The 21,810-nt window shown below is 46.2% G+C and overlaps 1 protein-coding gene across 1 annotated transcript in view; it reads right to left on the bottom strand.

Moving 5' to 3' along the window:
• The window catches only part of prss56 (serine protease 56), a 7,829-nt gene extending 402 nt beyond the window's left edge, over positions 1–7,427 (bottom strand). Inside the window, exons 1-14 of the mRNA XM_030363431.1 lie at positions 6,995–7,427; positions 5,316–5,474; positions 4,622–4,876; positions 4,039–4,231; positions 3,673–3,781; positions 3,349–3,505; positions 2,947–3,089; positions 2,577–2,736; positions 2,103–2,291; positions 1,788–1,979; positions 1,363–1,565; positions 632–1,202; positions 409–515; positions 1–290 (exon numbers count right to left, since the gene is read on the bottom strand). The exon at positions 1–290 is cut by the window's left edge and continues 402 nt beyond it. Coding sequence (XP_030219291.1) covers positions 117–290; positions 409–515; positions 632–1,202; positions 1,363–1,565; positions 1,788–1,979; positions 2,103–2,291; positions 2,577–2,736; positions 2,947–3,089; positions 3,349–3,505; positions 3,673–3,781; positions 4,039–4,231; positions 4,622–4,876; positions 5,316–5,474; positions 6,995–7,097 — 2,715 coding nt within the window. The 5' untranslated portion in view covers positions 7,098–7,427 and the 3' untranslated portion in view covers positions 1–116. The remainder of the gene's footprint in view (positions 291–408; positions 516–631; positions 1,203–1,362; positions 1,566–1,787; positions 1,980–2,102; positions 2,292–2,576; positions 2,737–2,946; positions 3,090–3,348; positions 3,506–3,672; positions 3,782–4,038; positions 4,232–4,621; positions 4,877–5,315; positions 5,475–6,994) is intronic.
• Between the last annotated feature and the right edge of the window lie 14,383 nt (positions 7,428–21,810).

The following is a 21,810-nucleotide window of genomic DNA, read 5'->3' as shown; positions in this document are numbered from 1 at the left end:
GGAGCCAGGGTCCTGAAGCTATGTGAAGACATTGTCGTTCCCAGCAGAACCCTTGCTTGTCTGTGTGTGATGTGACTCGTTGGGTCGCTCCTCCCAGTGTCCGGGGCGCTTTAGACCTACGTCTTGAGCGCCTCCAGCGCCAGGGCAATGACCCGCGGCATGCTGCGGTAGAAGGATTCATTCTCCAGGCCCACCAGGCTGTAAAAGGTCAAGGGTCGCCCTCCCACTACCGCTCGGACCCGTGCCTGGTACAGACCACGGTTGTTTTTGGTGCTGAGATCCACCAGCACCTGAAGGAGAGAGACGACCACAGAGGAGGAGAGATACAGTTAGGGGATGACAATCTCTCCTCTTCACCTCGGCTTTCAGTTTGGATCTCCTGGTATTCCTCGCTCTTGAGCTTCCTACCTCTTGGATGTTCATGCGCAGGTTCTTGCTGGCGATGCCGAGCACCCAGCGGTACGAGTCTTTCACTTGTCTCACATTCTGGGTGGACTCGATCACTCCGGGACAAACTAACAAAAGAAGATACACATAATTGATCAGGTACCAGCATCTATATATATCACAGCCATGGATTAAAGCCTACAAAACAATGGATGACTAAGGACAACATGAAGGGGACACGTACCGGCTCCGCCTAGCTGCCTCTTGCGTATCGGGCTTCTGCGTCTCCTGTGGGCGGTCCAGGGGAGGGGGGAGGTCTGTCCCGGGACGGGGGTCGTGGCTCTTTGGTCCGCCTTCATTTCTGTCTGGACGAGCGTCGTGGAGGACGGGACGGGAAGCGGAGTCTTGGGTTCTTGCCGGGTCCTGGCCTCAGCCGGCTCCTCAGACACGACCTCTTGACCTGTTCCTTCCGGAGAGCCTTCCACAGAAAGACCCGACGAGGACTCCCCCTTGCGTTCCTCCTCCTCTGTCACAGGTCCTTCCTGGGACCGGGATGGGCCGGCGACCCCCTTCAGGGCGGCCATCGTGAGTCCAGCCCCCGGAGAGTCCGTGGCTGAGAGGGGGTTGCCTTGATCCAAAAGTCTTTCTAGGAACCCTGTGGAGAACGCAGCTCTGTTGGGAGTAGAGTCCTCGCCGGGGAAGATGGAGCCCAGGTCCAGGACGGGGGGAGGGGCTTTGGAGGGCAGTTTGGAGCGCAGCTCTGAGATAACGGACTGATACTCCTCCTGCAGCCGGCGCACCGAGGGCTCCTCGGCCTGGGAACACAAATAAAATTCAGTTAGTTCAGTTAGTCCGGTTAGTTTCAATGAAATTCCAATCAATCAAGTGCATGAGCATAGTCTATATTGTAAAATAATTAAACATTGTTAATACATATAACAGCTATAACACCTGGGATTTGCGCTCTCAACCTACCTGCACAAACAGGCTGTTCTCCTGTGCTAGCGACGCAGAGGGAATGTCTGCCGAGGTCTGGTCAGTGTGTTCCTCAGCCAGAGCCGTGAGGTACTTCTCCCAGTCGTCCAGCAGGGGTCCCACCTCCCCAAACAACGCTGGCGAGGCGGCTGCAGGCCGGAGCCTCTGCTGCTCGGCTGGTCGCACGGCGCCCCCTAGCTGCCCTGCAAGAAATAACCCGCCTGTTACCACCGGCTACCATTGTATCGCTTAGCAATGACATCTTACAATTAAATAGGTAGGTGGTTGCCTGGAAGATGTTCCTGAGTAAAGTTTATTGCAGTATGTTGGATGATAGTTAGATGATAGTCTACTCAATAAACAGGCTTCCTTAATACCTCACAAAGGTTGTGCCGAAGGGGATGAGGGATGGGGAAGAGGTTTACCTGCTGTTTGTAGAAGGCTGAGGCGTCGGCCCAGGTCCCTCCTCTCCCGCGTGTGGGTGAAGGCCGTGTTGTAGATGTGCTCCACCAGCTGGGGCAGGGTCTGGGTGAAGAAGGTCAGGTCCACCTTGTCCCTGATGTAGTCCTCCGCCCTCTGCAGCAGGTCCAGCAGCGTCTGCAGGAACGAGTGCAGCTCTGGGGGGAGGGAGGGGAAAGGTCATCGATGGTTTAGATTAGATAACGATGGGATACTGTTTAGATGTACACTTTGATGTCCGTTATAGTGAGGTTACGGGGCGACATCGCAGTGGTACTCACGGCATTTCTTGAAGCGGGTCAGACATTTCTCCTCGGCCATGCGGCTGCAGGCGCTGGAGGACTGACCGGCCGGGCAGGTCAGGGAGTAGAAGCGGCACAGAGAGCTGAACTCTGACCTCTGCTCGTCTTCAGTGAGTTCAGAAGTCTTGAGCAGCTCAGGGCAGGTGGGCTCCCGGCTCCCGAACGACTCTGTGGAGAATCAGAGGGGACAAGAGATTAAAACTAGCTTTTAAATTAGGAAGAACACTTTCAAAGTTGAGATTTGCTGAGAAATTATAAGGTGTTGTCTATAAACTCATTCTCTCTCTATAAACTAGCGAGCAGAGTATTCCAGTGGTAAGGAAGCTTGACCTTTAGCAGAAAGGGTCTGGGCTTCATCTGCAATGTCTGCAGCCTGCCTGTAGGCCTCTCTGAGCAAGAATGCCTAGAAGCGCCTGCTAAAGGACTCAATAGTAACAGCAGTAAGATACTCACTTTGTATCTCAGCCTGGATCCAGTCAGAGAAGGCCGACACACGGGTGTAGACCCCCGGCTTGCCCTTCTCCCCGCAGCCGTCCCCCCAGGAGGTGATGCCGTAGAGCTGGAAGCGACCGGACACGCGGTCCTGGTAGATGAGCGGACCCCCAGAATCTCCCTGCAACAGGAGACAACAGGAGAAGAACGTTTAACCTTCAGTAGTTCTTAATAACGCTGCTGCTCCAACTAGCCACAAGGAAGCTATCACTCGAGACATCTATTTGGTACACATAAGTTAAAAAGATCAGAGCCACTAATGTAAACTTTATCAATGCATTCGGTTCCCATGACACTATCCATTGAGACGGCCCCGGGCTCCGCTGCTCACCTGGCAGGAGTCGACGCCCCCGGACAGGTACCCGGCACACAGCATGGTGTTGGTGACCAGCTCCTTGCCCAGGGCGTTCTTACAGGTGCTCTGGGGCAGCAGGGGCACCTTGGCCTCCATCACCACATCAGCCGAGGGGCCGTCTGGAGAGAGAGACACAGAGGCGATGTTGACACAGATACAGGAAACAGGATGTTGATCAAAGGACAGGGGGGGTTTCTTAGGAACCTTTCGATCTCCGAAAAGGGATTATGGAAACTGATTGTTAAACTAAAATGAGTCGCTTGTATGTGCACATAGATATAATTGATTGGCTACATTTGACTCTTTTTAAAGAGACATTTGCTAAGCTCATAGAGACGAAAACTGTGTCGGACCCTGACGTCAGTGTTTTCCCCTTACCTTCGAAGAGCGAGCCCCAGCCCGCCACCAGACACGGGCTGCCGGTGGGGGGGTCCACGTCGGAGGGCAGGCACACGGGGGTGACCCGGTCCGACAGCACCACCGGGGAGGTCAGCTCCACCAGGGCGATGTCGTTGTTGAAGGTCTTGGGGTTGAACTGGAAACACAACGAAGGAGCGCAGGATTAGCATGTTGATTATCGATGGTTCGATTGATTCTTTCATTCATTCATTTGTTTATGAATTGATTAGTTTTAACTCAAAAGGTTGAAGGTGCACTCTGAGTGATTTTTTTCATGAGACCCAACATGGCCCTTATTTATACCTTAGGGTGGGAGATGATGCGGTTGACCTTGAGGATCTGCTCGTCAGGGTCGGGCTTGGAGATGTCAAACTCGCCCACCACTGCCGTCCAGTAGCTCTCACTGCGACTCCTAACATCGGACACGGAGAGAGACAAGGAGAGACAAGGGTTAGTTTCCCATGATGATCAATAATATCTTGATTAATGACCAAGACCATACATTTATTCCAACACAATAACTAACATTCAGATGCTCCTAGGCTTCCAAAATGGAGGTGGTCATGGCGATATGAAGTCGCAGTTTACAAGCCCTAAGCATTGTGAGTGGTGGAGATCGCTATCGATGAAACAGATAACACACACAAACAAACAAACACACACACGTACCCGGCGAAGCAGTGCGCCGCGGTGACCACCCAGGAGCTGTCCACCAGCACCCCCCCACACATCAGCGCCCCGTCCAGCTGCAGGTTGACCAGCCAGGGCCAGCTGCCGGGGGGGGCAGGGGACCCCCCCACGATCCTGGAGCGGGGCTGGGTGGCGTTGGGGACCGCCGTCAGCCTCTGGCCGCACACTGCTGCTGGGAGGGAGGAATGCAGTGGTCAGGGACAGTCCTCCCGGGGTGAGAGTGAACCATTTGTACAGCACCGGCTGCACTGTGGGATTCATTTAGCATACACTCTCCTCTAAAGGGACTGACGGGGAAGACAGGTGTGGGCTCATGAGGAGCAGGTAGGGGAAAGGGCGTACACTTTAGGATAACTACAGGTAGACTGCGGACATCAGGGATCGAACCCGGTACTTCTCTGCTGCATGGGAGCTCCAACAGCCTTAACACTAGTCCCTAATTGGACAATATGACGATAACAAAAGCCTTCTGGTTCCTTCTGAAGGGTCCCCATGTTTTATCGGACCACCTAACCACCCAGCCGACTCGGTGTTCCACTGCTGAACCAGCGGGGGGCCTCACCCTGCGTGCGTGTCTGCGTGGCGGGCTCCAGGTTCTGCATGGTGTTGAGCAGGCTGCACTGCAGCACGCGGGCGCTGCAGCTCTCCCCCATGACGCGGACGCAGGTCTCCGTGTCCAGGGCCCCGTCCGGGCAGCGGCGCTGGTAGAAGCCGCAGGCCTGGCTCAGGGCCCAGCTCCGCTCGGCCTCGTCCTGGAGCCGCTGGGCCTTCATCACCAGCTCACAGCCGGGCTCCGACGAGGAGCTGGCCGGGGAGGCTGTGGAGGAGAGGGGAGGAGTTGGAGGAGAGGGGAGGAGTTAGAGGAGAGGGGAGGAGTTAGAGGAGACTGGGTAGGGACTGACGCTGGGCAACGAAGGCAAGATCTAATGGTTTTTAGTTTATTGACGTCATTATTATTATCGCTTTTATCACTTTCTTTGGTTGGGATTTGAACAACCTATTTGATCTCTATTTCTGTATTCCAGCCATATTGTCTTCTTACTATCTATCTGTTACTGTTTTTCCTATGTTTACAGTGTTTTACTGTATTCATGTTACAACCCTTTGTTACACACGTTATGAAAGACTAAATAACCACATATTATCTAAATAGATTCCTACTGAAAGAGTCATTATCTAAACAGAGGAGGAAACAAGACCTCAGCAGTGGACCAACAAGAGCAGCAGGTTAGTGGAGGTCCACCAGTGTTACTCACAGCAGGCTCCGGAGCGCTGGCCGCAGTCCTGGAACAGGCAGGGCACGCAGCCCCGGCAGCCCGCCTCGGCCCGGCCGCGCTCCGACGACGCCCGCTCCAGGGCCGACAGCGCACCAGCCAGGGCCGCCTCCAGCACCACCGTCCCGCGGTCGGACAACGCTGCCGGGGAAGAAGAGAGAGCGCAAGAAATTAGAACAGGAGAAAAAGAGAAAAAGAGGAGGGGGAGGGGGGGGATTGATAGAGCGGTGTGAGCATCACATCAAGTGCAGCTCAAGCAGCGGACGTTGAAGAGGAGGACTCTGCTAGCGTTGTTAAAAACATCATTGAAATCATGGACTGTTGATCCCATTGGACGGTTTACTGATTTATACGAATAAACGATCTTTGCCTCGTGGGGACATGTGCACTAGAGGGCAGTTCTGCTTCATTCAAGGCAATAAATGCTCACACTTTGGGACGCTTTTGGTGTCACAAAATGCACCATAGCGTGGAAGCGGCGGTAGGACCCTAGTGGGTCTCCGGCCCCGGCTTGGTAGCGACTGCATAACGAGGGTGCATGTGAATCCCTTCCCTTCTGTGCGAACGGCCGGCTCTTTTTTCTCATGCTGCTCTTTGAGCTGATTGGCAGCGTGTTAGCATAGCGAGCTCACGCTCACAGCGCTGTTATTGGGGCTCCTACAGACACACTTCAAAGGGACGCTCGACCCCCCCAACCCCCCCCCTCCCCCCCTCCCCCTCCCCCTCCCCCTCCTCCTCCTCCTCCTCTGTGCCAGAGCCACATCACAGGACGGGCCGCTAACTGTGACAATGGCGATTGAAGACTTAATTAGAAGGCCAGGGCTGAGCGGGCAGAGGCTGGTGGACGGAGAGACGGGCCCCCGGGCACACAGGCTGGCAGCCCCTGGGGGCGGCAGGGACCCCCGGCCCCCTTGTCCTCAACACGCCGCCTGCATGAAGCCCGTAGTGCAGCCCGTGAAGACCAGAGGGTCTGTTAGCGCCGAGCCGTCTGTACAGGGCACGACCGGCCCGGGATGGGGCGCTATAGGTCATACAGGGTCCCCCACCATCAGCGCTGGGGGGTGTTTAAACCTGGGCTTCGTCATGGTGTTAAGCACGAGTTATAAACATGACGGGTTAGTACCATGTGGTTTTCTATTGTGATGGTTTCACAGACAACCTGCTGCGGCAGCTGCAGCTCGTATTACCTTCACTCAACGGAAGATGCTCTGCGATCTGTTCGCTCATTCTAAACTCGATGACTAGAGGTGACGTCTGTTTCAAATCTGAACGTGTTTCCCCTTGGAAGAGCGAAACAATTTTTGAATGATGCAAAGTGTGTCACAGGCTGTTCAGAGCTGTACTGTAAACATTGATATTGAGGTGTTGAATAAACTAAAGATAAAGTTAAAGATACTGTTGACCAAGCTAAAGCAAAGCACGCCTAGCTTTAGTTGAGTGGGTCTTCACATTAACTACAAAGCTGCAGTTTTAGTCACTGTAACAGGTTGTTTGGTGCTGATGAGAGCTCCCCATGTGTAGTGACCGATAACTTCATTAATGGTTGAATGTTGTGCAGACACCGAGCAGTCTCCCTCGGTGCTGACACTGGCAATGCACGTCTCAATCACGCACCATTCAGTGTCCCCAAGTGTCCCCAGCGAGACAGAGAGTTTGTTTACCTTTGAGTGCACTCTGTGGCATCCTGTAGACCTCTCTTCCTGCCGGCGCTCCCAGGACACAGTCCAGTCCCACCAGCAGCTGCAGCAGCGATAGCAGCAACATCCTGCTCAGGTCATCAGATCCGCCTTTCTCCAGCGTGGAAAACCAACCGGTTGAGGTGTAGAGGAGCCACGAGGGGAACGAGTGAGGAGCAAGCGCTGCAATCCCTGAGCCTCCCGTTGGGTTGTATCGGAGCACTTTTTTTTTGCAGGTCAGCTTCGTTGCGGTCTCTTTCTCTCTCTCTGGCCCACACTGTGGTGCAGGGCGTCTGTCTGTAAGTTTACTTAGAGGAACAATAGTGCCCAAGAGTGCATCCTGCTATATATAGAGCCCGAGGGAAACACCAGCGGGGAGGGGAGGGGCAGGGGCTAGTAGATAGACTGGGTGTATGTGTGTGCGTTTGTGTTTTTGTGTGAGAGAGCGAGAGTGTGCGAGCGAGAGAGAGAGAGTTAGAGAGAGAGAGAAAGGGGGGGAGGGATGGGGGAGAGGGATGCTCCCATGGCCAATACACAAACAGATGAATTCATTAAGACTGTGACAGCAAATCGGGCACCAGTTGCCAAGGCTGGGCATCACAAAGAGGTTTGGTTCTATGAAACGAGGGACGAGCTAGATAGAGAGAGGGAGAGAGAGAGAGAGAGAGAGAGAGAGAGGGAGAGAGAGAGAGAGAGAGAGGGGGGGGGGGGGGGGGGCTGGGGTGCGTGGCGGTGTGATTGGCTGGGAGTCATGCCGGGGGGTGTTGTTTGAATTCATTAACATGAGAGGAAGAGGGGCAAGGTTTTGCCATGTAGGCTTTGGTCTGGTACGACATCAGAGTATGGGATGGACGGGCGACGGGAAAGGGGCCGAGGGGGGAGGGAGGGGGGGGGGGGGGGAAGGGGTCATGGGAGACACAGGCGTAAGAGGGAGAGGGAGAGAGAGAGGGAGAGAGAGGTTCATGGGGGAGGGAAAGTGTGTGAGAGAGTAACGTCTGCCATTCTCCGGGGCCCTCAAAGAGGACCATTGTCCCCCCGGTCCCTCTGAGGATGCCCACATCAAAGGCTTCCTCCCGGGCATCAGTGGACCGCCGGCGCCCTTGATCACTTACCGGCCTTTATGCCCCCCATTCAAATATTGTCAGTTTGCATCACTTTTGTCTTTCTCAGCTGAACACTTTTGTTACATAAATGTAAAAGTAACAACAGTTGTTTAGGGCCAGGATTCAAAATATGTTATGTGTCACTTCACGTGTCACTTTTAAGCAGTCAATCAGAATCAATCTATTGGAGAGTCTTTCGATTCTTTAGCCGGGTTTTGTAGGTAATTCTATGTCAAATATTGACGCTGACTTGATAAACAATGACTTTAACAACAAGACGGAAATACGAGGTTAACCGTTAAACTGTTTAAATCGGCTTCTTTCATCTAGTCAGCAAACTAAAATATGCACCTCTTATAAATCACATGCATCACATATACTAAATTGTTGGTGCAAAACACAATGTGCCTGACCGACAGACAGGAGAGAGAGAGGGACAGGAGGGTGGACACGGTCACACTCTGGATGCACACGCATACAAAAATACAACAAAGTCCGACCGGTGAAACATAGGGGGACCCCAAATTAGAGTCATCTTGGAGCCAAATCGCTGGCTGCAAGATGAAGAGCTATCTAGCGAGCCGCCTTCAAAGGGAGCCGTCCACCACTGCAAGCGGCGGCCATTGATGACAGCAGAGTTCACACTGCCAACCACATACATGTGGGAGACAGTCTGAGACTGATGGGCTGTGAAGACAACGGTCAGACAGCCAGTGTGGAAGAGTCCCTGCGCTGAGCTCATCAACTCTTATTTCAGGATAATAACAATGATGTTTAGGTTTTTGAAAGAGGTAGGTTACAAATAAAGAACTTCTCTTTGAGAATATTAACAACAAAATGGATTGAGGTAAACTAGTTTTTGCATGTATAGGGACACAAGTCTACAAAATGATGCCAATTCTGTCTTTGGGAGCGCTGCCTTCCGACACGTCTGTACGTGTGTGTGTGTGTGTGTGTGTGTGTGTGTGTGTGTGCGTGTGTGTTTGTGTGTGAGTGTCTGTGTGTGCCTGTGTGAACGTCTGTTTGTGCACATGTTTGTTTGTATATATGTGGGTTTGTGTCTGTGTATCTGTGTGCACATGTGGAGGTGTCTGTGTACACGTGTATCAGTGTGCACGTGTATCTGTGTACACGTGTATGTGTGCGTATGCGTGTGTATGTGCCATGTCCTCTGTGTGTGTGCGATCAGGCAGATCAAGCAGAAAGCCGCATCCTGTGTTTGTTCATAAGCAGTACTTTTTTCATCACTTGTGTGTATGGGACTGTGTGTGTTTGTGTGTGTGTACGTGACTGTGTATGTGTATGTGTGTGTGTTTGCGTTTCTGTCTGTGTGTGTGTGTATGTGTGTGTGTGTGTGTGTGTGTATGTGTGTGTGTGTGTGTGTGTGTAGGTGTGTGTGTGTGTGTGTGTGTGTGTGTGTGTGTGTGTGTGTAGGTGTGTGTGTGTGTGTGTGTGTGTGTGTGTGTGTGTGTGTGTGTGTGTGTGTGTGTGTGTGTGTGTGTGTGTGTGTATGTGTGTGTGTGTGTGTGTGTGTGTGTGTGTGTGTGTGTGAGTGTACCAGTGTGGCACGGTGCCTGTGAGATCTGAGAGCCATCACAGGCGGTGCGGAGCTCTAACGGCATGGCCCTAAAAAGGCGACATCTTTTTTCCGTAATTCTTCCCCTCCCTCCCCCCCTGTCTCTCACCCTCCCGCTCTGCCTTTGATCTTCTTTTGATTAATCTGCCTTCTGCCCACCCTTTCTACCCCTCGTCCCTCCGACGCACACAGAGCCCCTGGGTCTTCTCATTCATCCCGCCGCCCGCCTCCTCTGACGCCGTGCAGCCTGACTTGTGCACTCGAACCGGCGTTCCTTCACATACAGCCCTCCATACCAAGTGGACGCACTGCAATGTGTTGGCCATTGAGTTAACACAATATATGTGTAGGAGTGTTTCGGGTTCTGCAGTCCATGATAGCTTTGTCAGCTGGGAGGAGTGAGGCCACAATGTCTGTATTCCATGAATGTCATTTTTTGCTGAATTGATCTCATTGTAATTCCTTCAGAATGAATAATATCAAGCAAAAGTTTTTTTTTTTTTTTCTTAACCTTCAAGGCCTTTGCAATCACAGCTCTTGCTTTTGTATTGCAATAGCATTTGTGTTTTATTGAGTTATTCTATTATTGAGTTGTTGCCATTGTATCTTCATTGACCTCCAACCCTTTTCAGAGTACCTGTCCATGCTCCAAATGGACTCCAGGTTATAACCCAGCAGCATGAATCCGGACGACCTCTTTATGAGGAGTTACTGCCAAACCAACCGTCTGTCCTGAATACGATTAGCTGACAGCAGGCCCGTCAAATGAAACGATGGCGAACACATCATTATGTAAATCAAACTGTGCCAGACCAAACTGTGAATGCATTAGCCTATATTTCCCTTCAGGCTGTAAAGGGCATCTTTTGGCGTTTGACACAGCAGTATTTGGAGCATGTGACCCCTGGTTACTTAAGTATTCTCCTCTTTTCTCTCAAGACGGACAGACTTGAACTGGGGCAAGGGGATGTTGAGTCTATCGATCTGTTGAGTAAAGAAACCCCCCCCCCCACCATGATTGGTCTGGGAAACCACAGCGGTGGGTGACAACCAGGTATTGTGCGTCATTATGACACCACTTTTCTTCCATTGTTTTCTCAGGGGGTAGACAATTGAAATGTAGGTCAGTGGGGTACGCAGTCCCGACATTTCAGTACATACACTACAGAACTAACATCCAACCCCCCCCCCCCCTTCGTAAAAGCAGCTCCAGTTCACAAGACTGGGTTGGCCCATTGTAGTGGTGTGATGTCAGTGAAACCCACTAATGACGCCCTTACTGTGTGTGTGACGCATTTAACACTGTAAAGGATCAAATACTGAACATAATATACCAATCGATACAACAATGGATAAGAATAAATAATAGTTAAACTAAAAATAATAACACCAATATTTCCTTGGTTGGGTGTTTAACATCCAACAAAGCGGCATAAATTGGTAAAAAAAACACTTCAGAGGATTTAAAATAATTGGTACACACATTTCACATAACTAAACCTCCCTCCAAATATTTAAAGAAAATACAATTCAATAAAAATACCAAAGAAGTGATAAACAGTACAGTTCAGTCTCCATTCATGGCTGCAAATGTGTAAACTAGGAGCAATATTGCAAAGTAATCTATAGGCCCCCCCTGTACAAAGTCTCCCCACCCAAGGCCAGCGCTGGGCCAGTAGCCCAGACTCTGCTGTGTCTGCAGCCCTCACTTTACAAAGGGATGGTGGGCACACCCTGCTCCCAGAGTGAAGTCAGCTCTGGACGTATGGCCCCACGATAGCATCTGTCAAAAGACAGTCGAGGAGAGAGACTCAAACTAGACTGTCAACCCAGTTTGGTTGGAGACATTCTGAGTAGTGATTTGCTCTCTGTGAATATCTATTACCTGAGCCCAGCCTGCTGCCTCTTTATATCAGTCCAACCACTGTGGGGGGGGTCAGCCTGTGTCACTGTTTGGAGACCTGTGAATGTTGATTTGTGAGAAAATATACATGAGCGGAATATAAGGCCAAGGAACATGAGCTAAATACAAACATCCCTTGCATATTTGCAATTGATGACTTGTTTAGGTCTAAAATAAAATAAATTACGTTTTTAAAATTATTTCAGAATTTAGTTTAATTATTTGTGTTAAGGCTGATTCCTACAATACCATCCCACTGCAGACACAAATTGGCGTTCTCGTGTCGTGGGAGTTCCCGTTTACGCAGACTGGAACGCCCCCTTCTTATTCTTCGTCGCCTTTCTCGCTGAACTGTATTAAAATTTCAAAGTTTACTACCCCGAAACCATGTAAATAGTGTTGTAAATAAACTTCCAAATCTTTTCAAATCTTATTTGGCAAATGACTTCACATGGTGTGTCTTTTTAAAATGTATTCGTTACCAGCATTCGTAGTGTTGATCAGCAGTGAAATAGTCTGCTATAAGACGTTGACGTCGCTTAGCAACCGAAGACGCTGGGGTTGACAAGTTACCGGACTGCTACCCTTGCAAGTGAACGGAGCGTTCCACGGCATTGAGAAGACCAGTGTAATAAAGGCCTATAAAATGTCTGTTTATGGCATAGATTTCTCCTCAGATTAGGCCAATAAAGCAATGATAACAAAAACAAAAAAACACAAACGCTCGATCAAAGGCCCCCTCTCCCTCGGGTCAATCAAAACCCTCATTGTTTAACATGAATTGGCTAAACAAATGAACACTGTACCATATTTAAACACAATTCAAATTGTGCCGAGAATTATTTCCATTGGTCATTCTCAGTGGCGGCTGGCGATCAAACATGTTGGTGGGACACAGTAATAGACAGGGGGTCTGAGGTTCCCCCCCCCCCCCCCACATATTTTTTTTGAATTTAAAGGTTGGGTAGGTGATTTGCGAAACGCCAGCAGATTTTGAAAATACACAACTCAAATGGTCCTACCCCCTCTCCTTCAACGCTGACTCTGACTCCACCCATTCCAAGTACCTGGACGCGCAATCATGCACGAGCGCGAACAGAGATGCGCGAGAGCGAGCCAGGCTAGCGTAGGTTTTCGTTTAACAACATGGCACTACATTCAGCTAAGTTGCACCCAGTACCGCGGGAAGTAGGAGTGCTGGGGGTGCTGCAACACCCCCTGTCCGAGGCCCTGTCTTATCACAGAAAACGATCATTTCTAAAAACTCCGGCCAAAGTGGAGATTTCTGAAAACGCCGGTTATGTGTTGTCGTGTCAACGGGGAGAAACGGGATTTTAGGTTCTGAAGCGTCACATTATGCACCAGGAAATGCTTAACGTCATGTGAGCGCCCGCTGTACCGTATTGGTCCGAATATAAACACAAACCCCATTGTAAGACGACCTATATTTGGAAAAAAGATTTGAAGACCAGATCCGTTTTTTATGAATAAATAAATTGTATTCATTGAAATAATATACGAAAATAAAAAGGCATCGAATAAAACACTGCATTGCCACTAAACAGTAGTGCAAATAGGCCGTACTGATGTGTACACCAAAGACTATTCCTGACACTCCTCTGCCCCGCTGTGTTCGCTCTGGCTGTGGTCGCTCCGAACTGTTTCGGCCCGTGGCAAAGCGAGTCATCCTCGCTGCTGTCCAAGGCATTTTGAGACGCAGCATTTATTTAATGCTCATATGACCTAGTGCTGAAAAAAGGTTATATGAAAAAGTGTGAGGGTAGCGGTGGTGCGCTAAACTTGTTCTGTGAGCAGCTGGATGTGAACGATCGATTTTCAACTGTCCGCGCATGCACTGGTGTAATTGAGCTGCGCTGGCTGCTATACATCTTTTTTTTATCAATGTAACGAGTTGCGAGTCTAGTGCAGGCTGAGTTTTTTTTTTTCCCAGCACCCCCTGCTGAGAATATATGGAAGCATATATGTAGCAAAATTCAAATGGCAATGCAATTTGGAATTACATTATGCATTTGACAATTCAATATGCAATTTAATAATGTTATTTGTAAATACGTTATTCAAAGTGTATTTTAACATGCAAAGTGACAATGCAATCCTCAATTAAATTTGCAAAAGTTATAACAATACAAATAGAATAAAATTTTGTCAAATTCTTTGAGTTCCTTTATACAAATTGAAAAGCTATAGCGTCCCCGTGATTGCAATCCACTTCGCCACGCTCCGTGTGTCGCGATATTCAAATGACATTTCAATCCGCAAAACGGAATCCAAAACGGAATCCAAAGAGGGAATCCAAAGAGGAATCCAAAACGGAATCCAAAGAGGAATCCAAAAAGTCAATATGCAAAGTGGCAAACGTATCAGCCAATCAGCGTCTGGGCGGGAACTACGTCACTTGCTCGTAATTTCCTTGTTCACTTCTAGTTCGTATGTGTCAGGTCCATGGTCACCAATGGAGATTATTGATACGCTCCGAAGTTTGGCCGATGATGTGGAGAACAATCGTGTTGAAGACACAGATGCACTAGATAGAGTGCGTGTTCTGGGAGATAGGATAGACGACTTATCCTCACTTGTACGTTTTGACAGTGTGGTAAACACAAAGATTTCCGAAGTGCTACAGGCACTGGGTGCGAAACATAGGGTCGGGAGACCCACCGTCTCCACCCACTCCTCACCTACAAAGCTCTCAACAACCTAGCCCTCAGTTACCTCTGCGACCTCCTCCAAGAATACACTCCCTCCCGCTCCCTCCGCTCAACCTCTGGACTACTATATGTATCCCCACATCACAACTCATTACGAATGGGTGCCCGGTCATTCAACTTTTCAGCACCCAGGCTCTGGAACTCCCTCCCCCCACACATAAAACAGATACCCTTGGAGACAATAGAAAGTGACGTAGTTCCCGCCCAGACGCTGATTGGCTGATGCGTTTGCCACTTTGCATATTGACTTTTTGGATTCCTCTTTGGATTCCTCTTTGGATTCCTCTTTGGATTCCGTTTTGCCAAATCTTTTGCAAAGCGTTCGTTTTGCGGATTGAAATGTCATTTGAATATCGCAACACACGGAGCGTGGCTATGGAAGCATATATGTAGCAAAATTCAAATGGCAATGCAATTTGGAATTACATTATGCATTTGACAATTCATTATGCAATTTTATAATGTAATTTGTAAATACGTTATTCAAAGTGTATTTTAACATGCAAAGTGACAATGCAATCCTCAATTAAATTTGCAAAAGTTATAACAATACAAATAGAATAACATTTTGTCAAATTCTTTGAGTTCCTTTATACAAATTGAAAAGCTATAGCGTCCCCGTGATTGCAATCCACTTCGCCACGCTCCGTGTGTTGCGATATTCAAATGACATTTCAATCCGCAAAACGAACACTTTGCAAAAGATTTGGCAAAACGGAATCCAAAGAGGAATCCAAAGAGTAATCCAAAGAGGAATCCAAATAGGAATCCAAAGAGGAATACAAATAGGAATCCAAAGAGGAATACAAATAGGAATCCAAAAAGTCAATATGCAAAGTGGCAAACGTATCAGCCAATCAGCGTCTGGGCGGCAACTACGACACTTGCTCGTAATTTCCTTGTTCCCTTCTAGTTCGTAGCCTATGGGCCATGGTCACCAATGGAGATTATTGATACGCTCCGAAGTTTGGCCGATGATGTGGAGAACAATCGTGTTGAAGACAAAGATGCAGATAGAGTGCGTGTTCTGGGAGATAGGATACGACTTATCCTCACTGGTACGTTTTGACGCCAGTGTGGTATACACAAAGATTTCCCAAGTGCTACAGGCACTGGGTGCAAAACATAGGGTCGGGAGACCCACCGTCACCACCCACTCCTCACCTACAAAGCTCTCCACAACCTAGCCCCCAGTTACCTCTGCGACCTCCTCCAAGAATACACTCCCTCCCGCTCCCTCCGCTCAACCTCTGCTGGACTACTATGTATCCCCACATCACGACTCATTACGAATGGGTGCCCGGTCATTCAGCTGTTCAGCACCCAGGCTCTGGAACTCCCTCCCCCCACACATAAAACAGTCATACACCATTACAACCTTCAAGTCACAACTCACCTGTTCAAACTCGCACAATACGTCTAACTGATCACTGTCTTGATTGTTTGTTTGTTTTGTCTTGTTTTTGTTTTATTTATTTATTTATTATTATTATTTTTCCACAATGTGTTGTTTTAAACTATTTATGATAACTTTATGCTCTGTAAGGTGACCTTGGGTGTCTTGAAAGGCGCCCTTTAAATTAAATGTATTATTATTATTATTATTATTATTACCGTGGAGATATTTGGACACAATAGAAAGTGACGTCCAGACGCTGATTGGCTGATACGTTTTCCACTTTGCATATTGACTTTTTGGATTCCTATTTGTATTCCTCTGTGGATTCCTATTTGGATTCCTCTTTGGACTCCGTTTTGGATTCCTATTTGTATTCCTCTTTGGATTCCGTTTTGGATTCCGTTTTGCGGATTGAAATGTCATTTGAATATCGCAACACACGGAGCGTGGCGAAGTGGATTGCAATCACGGGGACGCTAGCTTTTCAATTTGAATAAAGGAACTCAAAAGAATTTGACAAAATGTTATTGTATTTTTATTGTTATAACTTTTGCAAATGTAATTGAGGATTGCATTGTCACTTTGCACATTAAAATACACTTTGAATAACGTATTTACAAATTACATTATGAAATTGCATAATGCATTGTCAATTGCATAACGTAATTACTTATTGAATTGCAAATTGCATTGCCATTTGAATTTTGCTACATATATGCTTCCATAGGTGGCGAAGTGGATTGCAATCACGGAGACGCTATAGCTTTTCAATTTGAATAAAGGAACTCAAAGAATTTGACAACATTTTATTGTATTTTTATTGTTATAACTTTTGCAAATTTAATTGAGGATTGCATTGTCACTTTGCATATTAAAATTCACTTTGAATAACGTATTTACAAATTACATTATGAAATTGCATAATGCATTGTCAATTGCATAACGTAATTACTTATTGAATTGCAAATTGCATTGCCATTTGAATTTTGCTACATATATGCTTCCATAAGAATACGTTCTCGCTGCAATGGTTGGACCAGATGTTATAAACATTAAACGGTCACATAAATCATTACTATTTTTAGAAAATGTATGTTTGTTTCATATAATTGTATTGGAAGTCCTGGTTTTCACTAGGGTTGCCGCGGTGTGGACACACACCGAGTAATACACTCGTCTCCACACCGGTATTACCGAGTATAAACGGTATAAACTTTGAAACTAGGTCAACCGCCACACAAGCATCGGTTTTTAGACCCTTCTCGTCCTTCAGTTGCCGCCAACGTTCGAAAGCAGCGCCTAGGATTATTCTTGATTTCAGTTTTTCTCTTTCAGCGTTTTTATTATCAATTACTCTCTGAAAAAGAGTTTTCCTTCTCTTTGCTGGTGGTGGTGGTGGTGGTGGTGGGGATGGTGGCGTCTTGTCTGCCATGGAAATTGTCTTCTACTGCTAGGTCCAAATGTGGATTAACTAGTTCCAGTAGCTACCGCAGGATAACAACAAACAGGAGCTTGCTCTGGGTCACGAGCTCTGGGTCACGAGTACTGCACGAAGGGGTGGCGCGCGGGGCGCGGGGGAGGGGGAGTGCAGTACGACCGTTTGATTGACGTACTTACTGTCCAATGCAACTCGGTGGCAATGGAAATGATTGGCTGGAGTTTTTCGAGCCCTGCCCGTTCCACAGATGATTGACTTGTTTAATTTTCATGTCAGTACTTCTAACTCAGTGGCTGTAAGCGGGTTATGATAAGGATTTCAAGTAATTTTGCAAAAATGGCCAAAAAAGCAAATCACCTATACAACCTTTAATAGATTTGATTTCCTGTATTCTGGTGCATTTTGGGGATGGCCACTACCTATTTACCTACTTTTCATTCAGATTCATAGCCTACATCCTGACTTGCAGGGCCTGGACAAGCTTACACTGCATATACAGACCTACTTCATGGCTATTCCACCAGCCATTGCTATTTGACCCATTGTTGTTATTCTGATATTGAGACAAATCATGATCACTGTCCTATAGCGTCCATTTTTTGTGAGTCTCAGTAGCCGCGTTTACATGGACACATCTGTTCCGCATAGATTTCTATGCGGAACAGAAAATGATCATGTATACGCCTCATTCGGAATACAATTATCTGTTCGGCATAGATTCTATGCCGAATAGAAGAGGTGATGTAGTCCGTTTTAACACTTATTCCGAATAGATTGGGGTTTAACTTAGAGCAGCCGCAGTAGTTCGCAATTGGTCCACTGAGCTCCTTCGGTACTTTTAACACACCGAACTTCACCGCTGTCAAGGAAAGTGGATTTATTGCCTGATTCACGTCTTTGTTATCACTCCGTAAAAGTAGTCCGGTAAGCGTGTCCGGTTGCTAAGCGGGGACATGGGTGTTTATTAATGACGTGTTTGCGTATCGTAATGTCCGCGTGCGTCCGAGATAACTGTAAATGAGTAGGCTACTACTTGTACCTTTGCAGGCTGAACGTTAAAATACTTCTTAACTTAGAGAGATGGCAGCTGCAGTAGTTCGCAATTGGACCTTCGAGGATTCCTGGTCACTAAATTCCCGTAAGAACACTCTCTCCCACCAGTCTTGGCTGCGGACTCGCGTCCAATTCCTCTTGTTTGCGGCGGAGCTTAGGGTTAATATATAATAATACGTTGCTGCGCTGTCCTCCTCCTTCTTAATTGAAGCAGCAGGCAGAGAAAAGCTCTCTCCTGCTGTGCTTTCATTAAAATCAAATTTAAAATCCCCGATAGTGATAAGACATCCATTATGTCGCCGCCGGTCCAGAGATGTGTCAGGTGTGCGCGAGAGACATAACGGACACTTTTGTAACTGCCATGTATACAGTACATTCAGAACACATTTTAGGAACAGATCTATGCCGCATAGAAATCTATGCGGATCAGATGTGCCATGTAAACGCGGCTAATGTCTACTTCAAATGCAGTTAGAAATATGGGACAGTTGCTCCATTTTGTTTATATGCTACAGGCCGAAAGACTAAATTAATATGTAACTTACTTGCTCCTTTTAAGTAGGCTATAACATTGCTTGGGGAGTCCAATTCCTCCACTGAAAAGGGTGGAAAGTGCTGACAACTCTGCTAGGTAGCGATCTATGACACTGTTGTTTTTTATTGGTCGTCATGAAAAAAACAAAAGGGGTAACACTGTCGATATTTATCAAATAAAACATAGGGGGGAACACTGTTGTTTTTCACACACTGTTGTTTTAATCAAATGAAACATGAGGGGTAACACTGTCTTTTTAATCAAATGAAACATAAGGGGTGACACTGTCATTTTTTATCGGTCGTCATGAAAAAAACATAAGGGGTAACACTGTCGTTTTTATCAAATGAAACATGAGGGGTGACACTGTCATTTTTCTTTGGTCGTCATTAAAAAAAAACATAAGAGGTAACACTGTTGTTTTTTATTGGTCGTCAAGAAGAAAAACATAAGGGCACTGTTGTCTTTGTCGAATAAAATATAAGGGGTAACACTGTCATTTTTCATCAGTCGTCATGAAAAAACCATAAGGGGTAACACTGTCGTTTTTTATTGGTTGTCATGAAAAAAACCATAAGGGAAATATTAGAAAAACACACATACATTTTAATGTCATGTATATCCTCTTTATTGATCATTGATCATTGTGTATTGTCATCGCCTCAGTGGTGCAGTGGAGTGTACTCTGCCTAACCCACTGGCGACCGCGGCTCAATTTCTGTGGAAAACACAATATCTTTGTAATGCTATCATGTCTATCATGTCATATATAACCACAGACATATTTAAATTATAAATATCAGTGGGAAGTGGAGAGAGCTGTGAGCTAACCCCCTGGAGACTGAGGTTCAAGTCCGCTTGATGTCCTCTGTTGGAAGACTCTTATCTCTATTTCATGCGAATTATAAAGTCAAGTATAACCATTGTGTTGACTTTTTCCGATGTCTTGATGGTGCATTAATAAGTTCGGAGGTTAATACTCCAAACAGCTCATATTCGGATCCCTGCAAAAAAGTTGACAGGGGTACCACTTTCGTTTTTTATTGGTCGTCATGAAAAAAAAGCATACATGAAAAAAAAAATTGTCCTTGTCAAATAAAATATAAGGGGTAACAATGTTGCTTTTCATCAGTCATCATGGGGAAAAAACATAAGGGGTAACACTGTCGTTTTTATCAAATGAAACGTAAAGGGTAACACTGTCGTTTTTTATCTGTCGTCATGAAAAATCCATAAGGGGTTACCCTGTCAAAATGAATAGAATAAAACATAGGGGGTAACACTGTTGTTTTTATCAAATGAAACATGAGGGGTGACACTGTCGTTTTTCTTTGGTCGTCATGAAAAAAACCATAAAGGGTAACACTGTTGTTTTTTATTGGTCGTCATGAACAAAAACATAAGGGGTAACACTTTTTTTTTTATTGGTCGTCAAGAAAAAAAACATAAGGGGTAACTCTGTTATTTTTATCGGCCGTCATGAAATAAACATAAGGGGTAAACCTGTCGATATTGATCAAATAAAACATAGGGGGCAACACTGTTGTTTTTCTTTGGTCGTCATGAAAAAAAACACAAGGGGTAACACTGTCGTTTTAATCAAATGAAACATGAGGGGTAACACTGTCGTTTTTATCAAATGAAACATAAGGGGTAACACTGTCATGTTGTTTTTCAAACAATGTTGTTTTTTATTGGTCTTCATGAAAAACAACATAAGGGTTAACACTGTTGTCTTTTTCAAATAAAATATAAGTCGTTTTTTATTGGTCGTCATGAAAGAAAACTTAAGGGGTAACACTGTTGTTTTTAATTGGTCGTCATGAAAAAAAACATAAGTGGTAACACTGTTGTTTTTCTTTGGTCGTCATGAAAAAAAACACAAGGGGTAACACTGTCGTTTTTTATTGGTCCTCATGAAAAAAAACACAAGGGGTAACACTGTCGTTTTTTATTGGTCGTCAAGAAAAAAAACATAACATTAAAATGTATATGTGTTTTTCTATTATTTCCCTTATGGTTTTTTTATGACGACTGATAAAAAACGACAGTGTTAAAAAAGTGTTCTTTGGTCGTCATGAAAAAAACAATAAGGGGTAACACTGTTGTTTTTTATTGGTCGTCAAGAAAAAAAACATAACATTAAAATGTATGTGTGTTTTTCTATTATTTCCCTTATGTTTTTTTTCATGACGACCAAAAAATACGACAGTGTTACCCCTTATGGTTTTTTTATGACGACTGATAAAAACGACAGTGTTAAAAAAGTGTTCTTTGGTCGTCATGAAAAAAACCATAAGGGGTAACACTGTTGTTTTTTATTGGTCGTCAAGAAAAAAAACATAACATTAAAATGTATGTGTGTTTTTCTATTTTTTCCCTTATGTTTTTTTTCATGACGACCAAAAAATACGACAGTGTTACCCCTTATGGTTTTTTCATGACGACTGATAAAAAACGACAGTGTTAAAAAAGTGTTCTTTGGTCGTCATGAAAAAAACCATAAGGGGTAACACTGTCGTTTTTGATCAGTCGTCATGAAAAAAAACATAAGGGGTAACGCTGTTGTTATTTATTGGTCCTCATGAAAAAAAACACAAGGGGTAACACTGTCATATTTTATTGGTCGTCATGAAAAAAAACATAAGGGAAATAATAGAAAAACACATACATTTTAATTTCATGCATATCCTCTTTATTGATGATTGATCATTGTGAATTTTCATCGCCTCAGTGGTGCAGTGGAGTGTACTCATTGATAAGTTCGGAGGTTAATACTCCAAACAGGTCAGGTTCGGTTCCCTGTGCAGCATTCTTCAAGGAAAGTGGTCAAATCCGGATATCTATTTAGGTTACTTTATTTGTTAAAGTATTTCGGTATGGTAACTATGGAGCAAAAGGAGAGGAAGCGTGTCTAACATGTGCGAGAGAAATAACGTGAGCTATTTCGAGCCACGGGCAAAAGCCCATGTCTCTCTGCGGGTGTACCTAAGATCTCTGGCCTCTTCACTTCGAATCACCCGCTAGAGGCCGTCAAGGGGGCGTGGCCTATGTAGTGGGTGTGG

Source organism: Gadus morhua, chromosome 8, assembly GCF_902167405.1.
Source record: "Gadus morhua chromosome 8, gadMor3.0, whole genome shotgun sequence".
NCBI lineage: Eukaryota > Metazoa > Chordata > Actinopteri > Gadiformes > Gadidae > Gadus > Gadus morhua.
This window is presented reverse-complemented; position numbering and strand designations above follow the sequence as displayed.